Raw genomic sequence first — 13,864 nt, 5'->3', positions numbered from 1 at the left:
TACAAAATAGCTCAGATTGGATGGAGAGTCTTTTGCAGCCTCCAACAGGTTTTCTTCCAGGATTGCTCTGTATTTAGCTCCATCCATCTTCCCATCAACTCTGACCAGCTTCCCTGTCCTTGCTGAAGAAAAGCATCCTCACAGCATGATTCTGCTAACAACATGTTTCACAGTGGAGTTGGTGTGTTGAGAAAGATGAGCACTGTTACTTTTCCACCATACATATTTTTTTGCATTTAGGCTAAATAGTTCAACTTTGGCCTCATCTAACCAGAGCACTTTCTTCCACATGTTTGCTGTGTCCTGGCTTGTGGCAAACTGCAAAATGCACTTTTTATGTCTTTCAACAATGTTTTTTTTCTTGTCACTCTTCCATAAAGGCCAGCTTTGTAGAGTGTACAACTTAGTTGTCCTGTGGACAGATTCTTCCAGCTAAGTTATGGATTTCTGCAGCTCCTCCAGAGTGACCATGGGATTTCTTGGCTGCTTTCCTTGCTTGATCTATCAGTTTAGGAGGCCAGTCAGGTCTTATGTTTGCAGTTGTAGAATACTTTTTCCATTTTTGGATGATGGATCGAACAGTGCTCCTTGGTATGCTCAAAGCTTGGGATATGTTTCTATAACCCAACTCTGCTTTAAACTTCTCCACAACTTTACCTCTGACCTGTCTGGTAAGTTCCTTGGTCTTCATGACGCTGTTTGTTCACTAGTGTTCTCTAACAAACCGAAGCAAATTTGAAGAAAATCCAGCACTGCAGTCAGGTATCCGTATAAAATAAAACTTAACTTTTATTGACTCGTAGTTACTACATTAAAAAATCTTTATGCAGCAATAGGAGTAGCAGAAGCCCACACATAAAATCCAGGCCCCTCCCATCTGCACTTAGACAGGAAGTTAATTAATTAAGCAACATCTGTGATACATGCAATAAGATGCAAATGAGCAGGAACGAAAGCAGACAAAGTTGGCTGATTATAGTCAAAATAGTTCAAACAGGTTAAGGTAAATAAATAAATAAATCATAATTTGTAGTGACATAAATAAAACTTGACTTGACCAAGAGATGTAACATCTTCATTACATAGTTGTGGCACCATACTGAAGAAACATAATGACATCAATTGTTGCAGTTAGTACAGTTAATAAATAAGAGCTAAGGGCTCGTTCATATCTGCGCCCAGGTGTCCGTACTTGAGGTTTCCGTTTCCTGCCTAAAACAGAGGCAGGAGACGGAAACCTGCAGGATTCTTTCTCACCCATTCATTTGAATGGGTGAGAGAGATGTCCGGCCATGAGCGGCGGTGAGCGTTTTGCGCTCTCCGCCGCGAAACCGGGTTTTATAATCCGGACACAGAGTCGAACATGCAGTACTCTGTGTCCGGATAAAAAAATCCGGTTTCGCAGCGAAGAGCCTAAAACGCTCACCGCCGCGCACGGCCAGACCCGGTCTGTGGTTTCCGTCTTCTGGCATGCAGAAGACGGAAACCATAGAACGGAGACCGTGAACGCAGGTGTGAACCTAGCGTAAGTCAGTATAGAAGTTCATACCGTGGGGGAATATAGTTTTGAGCATGAAAATCCAATGGGCTTCTCTACGTAAAAGTTTTTTCTGCCAATTTCCCCCTCTGACTGGTTTGTTAACCCTCTCTATCCCATATGCTTTGAAAGTGGTAGTGTCCCCTCCATGTATTTCCCGAAAATGCTTAGATGCCCCTGAGCAATGTATAATATCCAAATTGCTACTGTGGTATAGATGTTCTGCTAATCTCACTTTGAGTTTTCTAGTGGTACATTCCACATAGTATTTCCTACATTCTTCACAACTTACAATGTATACGATGTGGTCTGTATTACAATTGATGAAGGATCCAATCCTAAAAGTTTTATTACCCTCCGTGTTGGAAAAGGTTTTTGTTTTTTTCATGAATCTGCAGATGTTACATCTAGTTTGTCCACAGTGGTATGAACCCGTGATGCTTGATCTGATTGTTAAAATTTCTGTAGGTTGTGATCTGCTTCTAAAATAACTGGGAGATACATAATTGCCGACAGACATTCCCCTTCTGGCAATATAATTACATCCTCCATCTAAGATGTTACCTAATGTCGTGTCTTGGTATAGAATGTGTAAATTCTTTTTGATGATTTTGATCACTTCCTTGTAGTTATCACTGTAAGCTGTTGAGAAATAAATTCCTGTCTGCCTATTGTCATTGCTGGGTGCTTTAGTGCTGAGTAAATCTGATCTATTTCTTTTGTGGACAATGTCTCTGGCTCTTTTAAGATTCCAGTTTCTCTAACAAACCACTGACGCTAGGTTCACACCTGCGTTCAGCTGTCCGTTCTGTGGTTTCCGTCTTCTGCATGCCAGAAGACGGAAAGCACAGCCCGGTCCGGCCGTGAGCGGCGGTGAGCGTTTTATGCTCTCCACCGCAAAACCGTTTTTTTAAATCCGGACACAGAGTACTGCATGTCCGACTTTGTGTCCGGATTATAAAACCCGGTTTTGCGGCGGAGAGCATGAAACGCTCACCGCCGCTCACGGCCGGACATCTTTCTCAGCCATTCAAATGAATGGGTGAGAAAGACTCCTGCAGGTTTCCGTCTCCTGCTCTGTTTTATGCAGGAAACGGAAACCTGAAGTACGGATACCTGGGCGCAGATGTGAACGAGCCCTGAGACCTTCACATAACAGGTATATTTATACTGAGACTAAATTACACACAGATGGACTCTATTAACCAAGTGACTTCTGAAGGAAATTGATTGCACCGGATTTTATTTAGGGGTATCAGAGTACTGGAGGCTGAATACTTTTGCATGACACACTTTTCAGATTTTTAATTTGTATAAACATTTTGAAGACCATGTATCATTTTCATTCCATTATACAACTATGTGCTATTTTGCATTGATCTATCACTTAACAGCTCAATAAAATACATTTAAGATTGTGGTTGTAAAGTGACAAAATGTGAAAAAGTTCAAGGGGTAGGAATATTTTTGCAAGCCTCTAAATTGTTTCAGCCTAATGTGGAATTGCAAGGCACATCATCAAAAGCAGGATTCTTCTGTGAGCCATAGGGTCCAATGGTCTGGGACAACCTTTCTTGCCCTAATTACCACTAGCTAGCCTAGAGATCTGAAAGTGTTTTCTAAAACACCTCTGCAACTGTGTGCAGATAACTAAAAACTATGATTAATTGTAATCCAAAAGTGACCAAACCGGTTAATAACAGGTTTTCTAAGTAGCCAGCTAACTCCTCCCACCTACAAAACTCCTGAGCAAATGCAACTCCTTTGTACACAACAAAATATGAATGGCTGATTTAAAGAACCAATATAAAGCTGGTAAAGTGCAATAACCTACATGAAGCAGTAGAAATATATTAAACATCAATATAACAAAGAAATTCGACATTTTAATAAAAACAGTATGCTTGGGTAATACCACATGTGGAAAAGCAAGGATTATGCTTCTGTGTCTGTTTCTGGCCATGTATCTTTCTTATGCAATAAGTTTTAAACTATAAGAAAATGTGACATATACAGTAAGTATATAGGTGTAATTGATTATCGAATAGATTTGGTTTTGTGGAGAAACATTCATACAATACCCATCAATGCCTGCTGTTTCCACATAGCACAAACTGTTAGGTTCCGTACTGTACAACAATAACATATCCGCCTGTTTAAGAAGATAAAAATAAATTGAACAAATTAATATAATGCTAACAGGTCTCTCATGAATTATAAAGATATTTTTTTTCCAACAGAAAATAGTTTAAGGCCGGGGCGCCCCTACATGCTTAGTTTTGGACAATTTGTTTGAGCAGAAATTGAAATCAATAGTGGCTGCTGTCTTATTTATTTATTTAAATTATTTATTATAAAAAAATAAATAAATAAATAAAAAAATCATAGTGGTGGTGGTGCTGCTGCTTCTGCCCTGGGTGTTCCCCATTTGAATTTTGCACCAAAGGCAAGTGCTCTGGTGCTAAATTGAAATGGACATTCACAGAATTCACGTTCCACTATTGATTTGAGGCAGTAGCAGAGGCAGCTCCACTATAATTTTATATTTTATTTTTTTTAAACCACTGCAATCATTTTTATTGCTATCCCTGTAATGTGATATTACAGGGATAGCTGGTAGCTATCGGCGGTGGTCCTAATATCACAGAATAACCATTGCTGCGAAGTGGTGTTGATTCTTCTGTGATCGGTCCATCTGGGTTTTGCACCAGAGCAACTGCTTTGACACTAAATTAAAATAGCTGATTCATAGCTAACTCAAAGGACCTTTGATGAAGTCAGTCATGTGACCCTTCACATGCTGGGGTGGAGCTTGTATAATAGCTGTCCAGGGCTTCCTACAGGGGAAGGAACAGCAAGTAGGAGTGGTAAATGTGTGGAGAAGGGAGGAAGTAGCAGAGCTGAGTATGTGGGAAAAATGAATGTAGTAGTGCTGAGTGTGTGGAGGAACATTTGAAGTGCAAGGCTGAGTGTCTGGAGGAAAAGTGGATGCAGCAGTGCTGAGTGAGTGGATGGAGCAGGCTGAATGCAGTGAGGAAACATAAGTAACAGAATTGTGGGGTGCGAGGAAGAAGAAAGGGGATTGCAGAGTTGTGTGTACTGGAAGAAAAACATGGGGGGCAATAGTGTTGTTTGTGTGGAGGAGGAAAACATGGAAGTAGTACAGCTAGCTGTGGGTGTGAAGAACATGGGTGTATAGGGATTGTGGAGACAACAGTGCAGTGTGGGGGGCATAGAATTAGTACAGCTGTGTTTGTAACAGGGTTGTGTAAAAGAAGAATAAACAGAATAGTGGCAGCATGCAGCTGAAAAGCATACTAGAGGCTGAATATAGCTGACTTGTCCTGATCGAAAGTCTTGCCCAAAAGGAGGTTCCAGATAGCTTTCCAGGTGACTGTAGATGCCTCAAGAGGAGAGGCATGCAGCATGTTGCACAGAAACCTGCCTATAGTATGTAGCCTGAATAATTGCATGATTCCCTACCTAATCATAACAGTGGTGGTAGAGGCATGCCATGTTATAAAGCCTTGTTAGGTGTACCCATTCCTCTTCACACCCTAGAAGCTATCTGCTTTTGTAAAGTAATCCTAAGCCTCCTGTTCTTTAAAAAAAAAAAAAAAAAAAAAAAAAACCTCTAAAATGGCTTTATTCAAGAAATTAACATCAGTATGTTTCAAGAATAGAGATTACATTTGTAATGGGTGAAAAAGTCTGGGTATGCTTATCATTTTTAATAGGTGGTTCCTCCCTAATAAAGGATTACGGCACCTGGCTGTAATGTAGCACTGCTCCACAGTGTGCCCTTGCTGTTATCTTGGCCAAACATAAGAATCTCCCATATGTGAGGTCTAAGGGTCAGTTCACACGTGAACTGCCCGCGCGGGTTTTGACACCGAGAGAGCCGCGTCTCTCTCTTGTCAAAACCCGCCTACCGCGACCATCGCGGTCGCGGCTTTCCCCTCCGTTGTTGGCTCAAATGAATGAGCCGACATAGGAGGGAGCTGCCGGGGCCTGAAGAAAGAGCATGTCCTAGCGGAAAAAAAAAGCCCAGTGGTCTACATAGACCACCATTGTAAAGGGGCGGATTTTGAAGCGAAATCCGCTGTCAAAATACGCCCCTTTGCCTACGTGTGAACTAGCCCTAACATTACCTGTTACATGGGATCCACTATCTTGCTGTCCTTCTCGTCTGAGCATACCTTGGCTGTCTAGTAACTGCCACTGGTACCAGCTACACAGTGCTGCTCTGCACTGTGCCCCTGCTATCTGGTACCACGTCCTGCCAGCAGCTTCTCTTGGTGATGAAGTCTGTTCCACTTATCCTTCATGACCCTACAGTGGATCCTAAGTAAAGTCGGTTCCGCCATTTTGACAACCGTACAAGGCTTTGGCACACAGATCCAGATCCACAATGCTGACCTCCTTCAGGCACTCTGCAAACTCTCCGGACTGCACCGAGACTCCCTCTGATCCTACTTCTAGAACCACCTAAAAAGCAGCTGTGATAGGTGACTTTCTCTGGATCCCCTTGGAAGTTCCTTCTGGCAGGGCGCCCCCTTGTAGGGTACTGCTCCTGATAAGGTGAGTGTCCACTTTTTGGCTTGGGGCTGAACCAGTTGAACATCCTACCTTGCAGGACATCACCACCTGCCAGGTTTAGCCTGCATTTTCCACATAACCTTACTGACAGTACTGTATGTCTACAAGTGAATTTGTAGCTGTACCTCTCATAGTACTTCTTAAAGGGGTATTCCCACCTCACATACTCATCAGTCTTTACTGCTGCAAAATCTTCTTTCTTCCTGGTTTCTTGCATCATTTGGTGGGCGGGGTTTCACATGCAACCTGCCATTTAGCCCCACCCCCAAATCCAAGTGTAGCTCCGCCCACCCATACTGGACTATGAAGTACAGGCAGCAGCAACTCCATTCTGTGTTACATACAGAGACTGCCTGTCTCTGCCATAATGAACACAATTGAATTAGCTAGCCTGATAACTGGGAGAACAGAAGAAATGAAAGCAGCTCCTCTCCTCTGAGAGCAGGGAGCTAGGTCACGTGGTGTAGACACAGGAATAGCTAGATACACAGGCTCGCTCCCTGCACTTAGCCCCTCCTCCCTCCCCCTTGAGAGCAGGCAGATAGATCACTTGACTCATGAGCAGCCAAGTCAGGGCTGTGGCCACAAAGAATTGAATAAAGTAAGATAGTGGACAAAAAGCAGTTTTACTGAAGCAGTGTATTTAGGAAAAGTCTTACATCCACATTAACCAGCAGTATAGATAGGATCCTTGTGATGGAACAACCCCTTTAAGTAAGTCTTCCTACACTACCAGTAGGGGAAAAGTGAAGAGTGCTGGGACAACATATTATAAACCCACAATAAAGAAAGCGGGTTCTTTTGGGCCTGCTACCATGACCAAGAGGAGGAACCAAATCGGCAGTCCTGACAAAATTAACAGTTCTTTGGACTCCAGGGGCCTTTACAGGAGGACTCAAATTCTGAATGCTCCCTTACATCCTCTGGTTCCCCTAAATGCCAGCCTCCTCTTGGCTGCCTCCAAATGGTACCTCAGGATGGTTCACCTATCACTCCATGCTTTCCTCCACATGGGGGCGCCCTCTCTGACGACAATAAGAGAGGTGTTGGACTTACACCATCAATGTCTCCAGCAAACAAGGAGGCTGTAACTAAAAGAAAGCCTTCTTTGAAGGTGAAGCAGCTTATTCTAACGCTGTTCTCAACCCACAATATGATTTATCATCATTTCCATCTAACAGTGAACCCATCACAGTAGACGTTCTTAAGGAAATGCTTCTGCTTCTGCAAAATGGTATTAACCATAATGTTATGTCATTAGATAAGTACCACTGCACACAGTACCACACGCTAGAGGATTAGATACGCACCACTCCACACAGTACCACATGCCAGTGGAATAGATACGTGCGTCAGCACACAGTACCACACGCCGGAGTATTAGATACATGGCTCTTAACAGAATACCACATATTAGAGTTTTACTCCAGTTTTCCATAGCAACCCAGCCATTTTTCTTCACTACTTTATGTCAGCCTTAAAGGGGCAGGGCGCTGCGAATGACACTGTTACACAAGGTCACATACACAGAGCTTTACTCCAGGTCTCCATAACAACCGATCACGTTTTTCACTGATATTCGAAATGAGATACACATGAACACACGACGCTTATGGACACATACAAACAATATACAAAATACATCAGTGCAATTTGGGCAATTCTTATGGAGCCACTACACAAACACGTAAATATACCCGTGCAAAGCCGGGTCCTCCTGCTATTTAATGTAAAAAAAAAAAATAGGTCAGTTGTCTCAAAAGCCCTAGAGTAGACAGTTTAGTACACCCAAATTCCATTCTTTATAAAATACAGAAAGGACTATGACTTCATGGGGAGAAAAAAAAAAAGACACCTTCTATGATTAGGGGGTATAGCATAGTAGGAGTAAAACAATTGCTCACTATAAGCTTTATTCAGAGACACATTTACGGTACTCCTTTGAATTTTAATTCAATGCTATCTCACCCATTACGAGTAACATCATCCAGAGCTATCAAAATATACATAGGTCCAACATTCAAACACTTGTTTACTGATATGCAAATGTCTTTCAACAAGTGTGTGTAGTCCTATCTCTCATGCATACTAACAGTCTACTCCATAATATTGCTGCTTAATTAAGAATGGGAGATTGTCAAGATGCATAGACAATCATAATGGACAGCAGTAGGATCACTTCTAGAGTAAAATATAATCACCCACTAGCGAAAATAACTCCTGCTTCTGATAATTCCTCCCAAATTTTCTTTTGTGTCACGCTCTATCTAAATGTAATATCCTGTACCTTGTGTTTCTCAATGTAATTTTGCATTTGCTTTGTCTGGTAACTTTATCTTCTGTTAATTTTATATACTGTTGCACTGTTTATGGAATGGTTATTCCTTTTGTTTTTGTTTAGATTGTGGGCCCCATATAGGGCTCACAATGCACATTTTTCCCTATCAGTATGTCTTTGGAGTATGGGAGGAAATCCACTTAAACACGGGGAGAACATACAAACTCCTTGCAGATGTTGTTCCTGGCAGGATTTGAACCCAGGACTCCAGTGCTGCAAGACTACAGTGCTAACCACTGAGTCACCGTGCTGTGCAGGAATGGTTATTCCTTTTGTGTTCAATCACATACTCTAAAAATTTTCAATAAAATTTGAAATTGAAAAAACAGTATAAAGCACTATACATTTGGTATTGCTGCTTCCATAACAAACTGTATAATAAAATTAGCCATTAGTCAATGCATGGTGAAAGAAAAAAAAAAAAACACACCAAAAACCCAGAAGTAACAATTTTTGCCATCTCACTCACAGGACATGGAAAATAAATTAATCAAAAAGTCAAATATAGCCCAAAATGATACCAATAAAAAGCACCTCTCATCTCTCAAAAGATCAGCCCACTAAAATGTTTATTATACCCCTAAATTTCCCAACCGCACATGACAATTTACAACCACACGTAGGGATTTCTGTGCTCAGGAGAAATTGCTTAACAAATTGTTGAATGCATTTTCTCCTTTAACCTCTTGTAAACATGTTAATTTTTGGGTTAAAGAGGACCCTTCATGTTTTGGGGCACAGGTAGTTCTACATATTGTTTTGGAAATTTTCTTGCAAATTTGGAAAAATCGCTTTTATACTTGTAAGTCTAAATTCACATCTACGCCAGAGTCTCCGACTGAGCACTCTCCACCGTTTAAGTATATATTTGTTTACATAGTATTATTTGAAAGTGATTGCGTTTTTAGCGAATTAAAATTAAAAGTTTTATTTTATGGGAATGGCAAATAAACCTTAGCCCTACATAGTGATGATATATGTTGTACTATGTTTGAACTGTGGCTTGCACCTGATCCCTAAATTCCTGTATTCAGAAGGTATGATACTGACCAATTCTGGAAAATTTTACATAGCAAATTTCTCTTATGTGTTAGTAATTGGATAAACCTACATAAGAAACTATGTACTAAATCCTACTATTGAAGTGTCCACTCCTGCCAAATTAGCAATAGAGGAGAATAAAACATAACTTTTTTTTTCAAACAATTATATATCACACGCTTCATAAACGCTATTTTCCAAAATAGGAAACTATGACAGCGGTATACATGAAGCGGGTAATCACAAGTGGGTTTTTTTTTTTTTCAAAAAAATAGAGCAAAAAATCACCCAAACCCAAACTCTGAGCACAGGGGGAATGGCCCCTGTGCTTTCTGAGCACAATTAGCATAAAGGAGAAAAGAAAAAAAATTCAAAAATGGCGATGTGGACCTGCAAAATAAAGGTAAGAGATGAATAGCCTTCTACTTGCTTTAAGTTTAAAAACAGGTTTTGTTTTTTTAAATGATAGAATCCCTTTAAATATTCAGTACATCTCTCTCTATTTTAAAACTTAAAATGTATTATTACTATGGGGATGGACCTGGACAATGAAGATGATGCTGAAACAATTAAAGCTATAGTCATGTACTTTGGATGCATGACTCGACATGCTATGTTTCTGGTGCCCATTGCAAATATTCATCGATGTTTATTTACTCTTTTCCTAGAGGTCATGATTGTGTGCCATATCTATTGAAAACCACAGGGACACTCTAAAAGGTAAATAAAGGAGGAAGAACAATCAAGGTGTATTTTGATTGTGAAACTCTCGCCTGTGGAATGGCTTGTGACATGCGTAGTTTCATATTTAATTTAATATTTCATATTTAATTTAATATTGAGAGAACACTTGCATCTACAATGACCACATCTAAAGCACCCTTTGATGGAATGAGAGGTAGTGAGGGGAAAAGGAACTTTATTCTTATTTTTATTTCTGAGTTTACTGGGGGACAGCATATTTTTCAAGGTTCTGGCTCTCCTGAATGTGATACCTGGTTGGTTAGTGAGACAGAGCTTAAGATATTGATCATTGAGTAATACCGGCCAGTGTTTAGAGAGAACTGCCCTGATCTCCTTGTGCGTCCCATTAAATGTGGTAAGAAAATTGTGTCCGAATTCTTGGTCTGGTTTTTCAAGGTGGGTTTAAGACACTCGGTGTGAGATTGGCTCTCTTTTTTGCTATTTCTATTATTTGTTGTGGATAATGTTTTTCTTTGAATCTGGTTGAAAGGATCACACTTTGTTGTAAGTAATTGGAATTTTTTGTACAGTTCCATCGGATCCTCTTAATTTGGCCAAAAAGGCACATTTTATTTCTATTTTTATAGTGTGAGCTGCGAAAATCTAAGAGACTGTTGCAAGCAATCTTTTTGAAAATGTTCTTGAATGTATGTGTTTTTCAATCCCCATCAGAACCAAATCGAGTCTAATCTGGGGTCTAAATTCATTTTTACAACACCACAAGTGACCATTGTTGGGGTTCAGCAGGTTCTCCCAAACTACTTGTTTAAAGGGGTTTTCCAGCCCCAAAATATTTTTCATAGTGAGATATATATATATATATATATATATATATATATATATATATATATAAGCATTGGCAGTGGCTCATGCCTTACAATACAAGTGAGCTTAACTCCTTTACAAACTATTAAATGGGACAGTTCCTGAAAAAATTGAGATGCCAGATCCGAGATGGGCTGAGCTTTCTAGGAGCTGCAGAGGCTGGTCACAATTGATCAATCCAATATTTTACACAGACTTTGCAAAACCATTCGTGCTGGGTGGACAGAAGTTGATGCAGGAACAGAACAAGCAAGGGAACATCACTGCATACATTAGTCAGGACACAAGAGTGAGAGAATCTCCATTAACTACAGTTTGTTCAAACTCAAACACTGAGCAGTGGTGTGGGTGATGACCATCAAGTATCCTGGTTTTACTGAATTTGCACTAGAGATGGACAACATCCCTGTGGTGCATCTGATGACCACCAAGCTGAAGATGCTGGAACAACTGTAGAAGGAGTGCACCAGCAAGTATTCAATCAAGATGCAGTATTTGATCAGCTGTTTTAATGCCAATGCAGATACACTGTCCAGAAATCCCATAGAGGTGCCTATCAGGATCACAGATGAGGATTGTTTAGAGGAGGAGATATTCAACTAAGCGAGATGGGTTATGCCTCAGATCCTACTGGAAGACAATCTTGGAAGTCTATATAGATACGTAGTAGTGGACATCCAAAGCCCAAGACCTGTTCATTGCCATGATGGCTCAGTGGCCTCAAATGAACAGTATTACAACTCCAGGCCCTCTTCTACAAGGGAAAGAACCTTTGGCAGCAGCATTATTGGCTGGTGGTACAGAACAGGGTCCTGCATCCTCACATGTAATTGGCAATGGAACATAAATAACTGATAATACTGGGGTATTTTGAGCCTGAGAATGTTTCTTTGGCTTTTGAAGTAATACTATCACCAGGCCTGGAGAAATTGCAAGACTTGGGGCCAGGCAAAGGGACAAGATCAGAGAGCACTGTGGTTTTGAATGACTGTCTATAAGGGTATTGTTGAGGCCACAAGTACTGTCTGATTATTTTCAACCACTTCTCCAAATTTGCAGCTAGTGTCCCCAAGGATCAGACAGCCCATTTGGATGAACACTGGATACTTTCCTATGGCTGCCTTGCAAAGCTACAAATTGTGGGTGATAGAGGAGCTATGCAAGCTCTGCCACATATGGAAGAATCATACCACCCTGTACAACCCAAGGAAATGGAGACTCCGAGACGATGCTTCAGGAGAAGAAGGAAGGGTGGCCAAACAGCATTGTGACTTCCTCTTTCATGGTGATATTTAGGTAAAAATGTAAGATTCCCGTTGGACAGGTGCCTGCACATGAAGAGACGGAGACCTGGATGCCGTAAACCTGATTGGGGGAGCATCATTGATGGGTGCAGGAAATGTATGATCTCGAGGACAAATAGGGTTGAGTCTCTCTTGGTTAACCAGGTTGTTGGAGATCGAAAGTTAATGAAAAACCAATTGGTTCGACAGGCTGGAATGTTGAAATGCAGATGGGAGCCATTATGTACGTAGTGATCTGACAGCCCAAACCCTAAGCTGGTGTATGAAGTGCCATACAAGGAAAAACATGGGGCCAATCTAGTGGTGCATATAGGGGATCCTCCACAGCTGCCATCATTGCCACCAGCCCATCTATGAAGTTGAAGATTGGATTAGATTTCATATCCCATGGGATGGCATGGGATGGAAGAATCAGGGAATGAATAGCCGGCCCTGAAGAGTTTGCATTATGTGAACTTCAGGAGAAGATCTGTAAGGTATGGAGACTTCATCCTTAGCCTGTAATTCGGTAATGCTTAGCCCAAGAAGGGGAGGAGATATATTACCACTAGTTGTTAAGAAGGCATGCATCAAAAGTAGAGCTAGCAGAGGGTACTTATGATCCAGCTATTAGTTTGCATGGAAGGTAGTGATCAGACATTGGGGAAAATGGCAGAGTAGCTTCCAGAGAAGTCAGTCACTGTAGGCTAGTGTGAAGAGGGGGAGTACACACTGGCAGTAAAGTAACTGTTAAGCACATTGGTTGAATCATTCTGTATCCATCAGTTCCTGAACATTACACTGAGAGCACTACCTATGGGGTAATGGTGTGAGGTGACACAAGGGCCAGTAATAACAATACTAGTGGTGATGAGGTTGTTAAATAGACAATTTAAATGGGGTTTCTGCTATAGGATAAATATCTGAACTCTGGATGTCCCTTTACATGTCCCTGAGTTCACTGTGTGAAAGGAGTGGTAGTGATCACCACGCCATGTACTTCTAGGATACTGACAGATTGCTAAATTATTAAGGCAGTTTTTAATGTATGTTGAAGAAAGATTGACTTAAAGTACCAATACCATTAAAGGGAGTCCAAGCCAAGAATAGTGCTGTATAAGGGCCTTTTATATGAACAGAAACATTCATCTCTATCAAATACTTTGTGATAAAATAGTACAGATAATCAGAGAAAAACATTGTTATATGTACATGAAAATCAGTCTGGAAATACACCAGAGGTGGGCCCAAATTGCCAGATTTCTCTACAGACAGCCAAAAGTGATCCAGCTTTCCTCTGGCTCTGCTGTTCAGTGCTGCCCCTTTAGCCATTATAGGCATTTTCAACTTGTACTTGTGTTATGGTTGTATATAGGCAAATTGGGGCCATCTGTCAATGTGCTCATTCAGGCTGATTTGCATCTTCATATTAAGATGATCATGTCTGCATTGTATCATCAGTTTGTGGCCCCAAAGGTATAGTAAGTTTGTGGACTT

The 13,864-nt window shown here is 40.9% G+C and overlaps 1 protein-coding gene across 1 annotated transcript in view; it reads right to left on the bottom strand.

Annotated features, from left to right (window-relative positions):
* The window catches only part of LOC142189623 (phospholipid-transporting ATPase IK-like), a 177,992-nt gene that overhangs the window by 114,155 nt on the left and 49,973 nt on the right, over positions 1 to 13,864 (bottom strand). Inside the window, exon 7 of the mRNA XM_075262228.1 lies at positions 3,619 to 3,689. Within this exon, the coding sequence (XP_075118329.1) occupies positions 3,619 to 3,689 (71 nt within the window). The remainder of the gene's footprint in view (positions 1 to 3,618; positions 3,690 to 13,864) is intronic.

Source organism: Leptodactylus fuscus, chromosome 1, assembly GCF_031893055.1.
Source record: "Leptodactylus fuscus isolate aLepFus1 chromosome 1, aLepFus1.hap2, whole genome shotgun sequence".
Taxonomy (NCBI): Eukaryota; Metazoa; Chordata; class Amphibia; order Anura; family Leptodactylidae; genus Leptodactylus; species Leptodactylus fuscus.
This window is presented reverse-complemented; position numbering and strand designations above follow the sequence as displayed.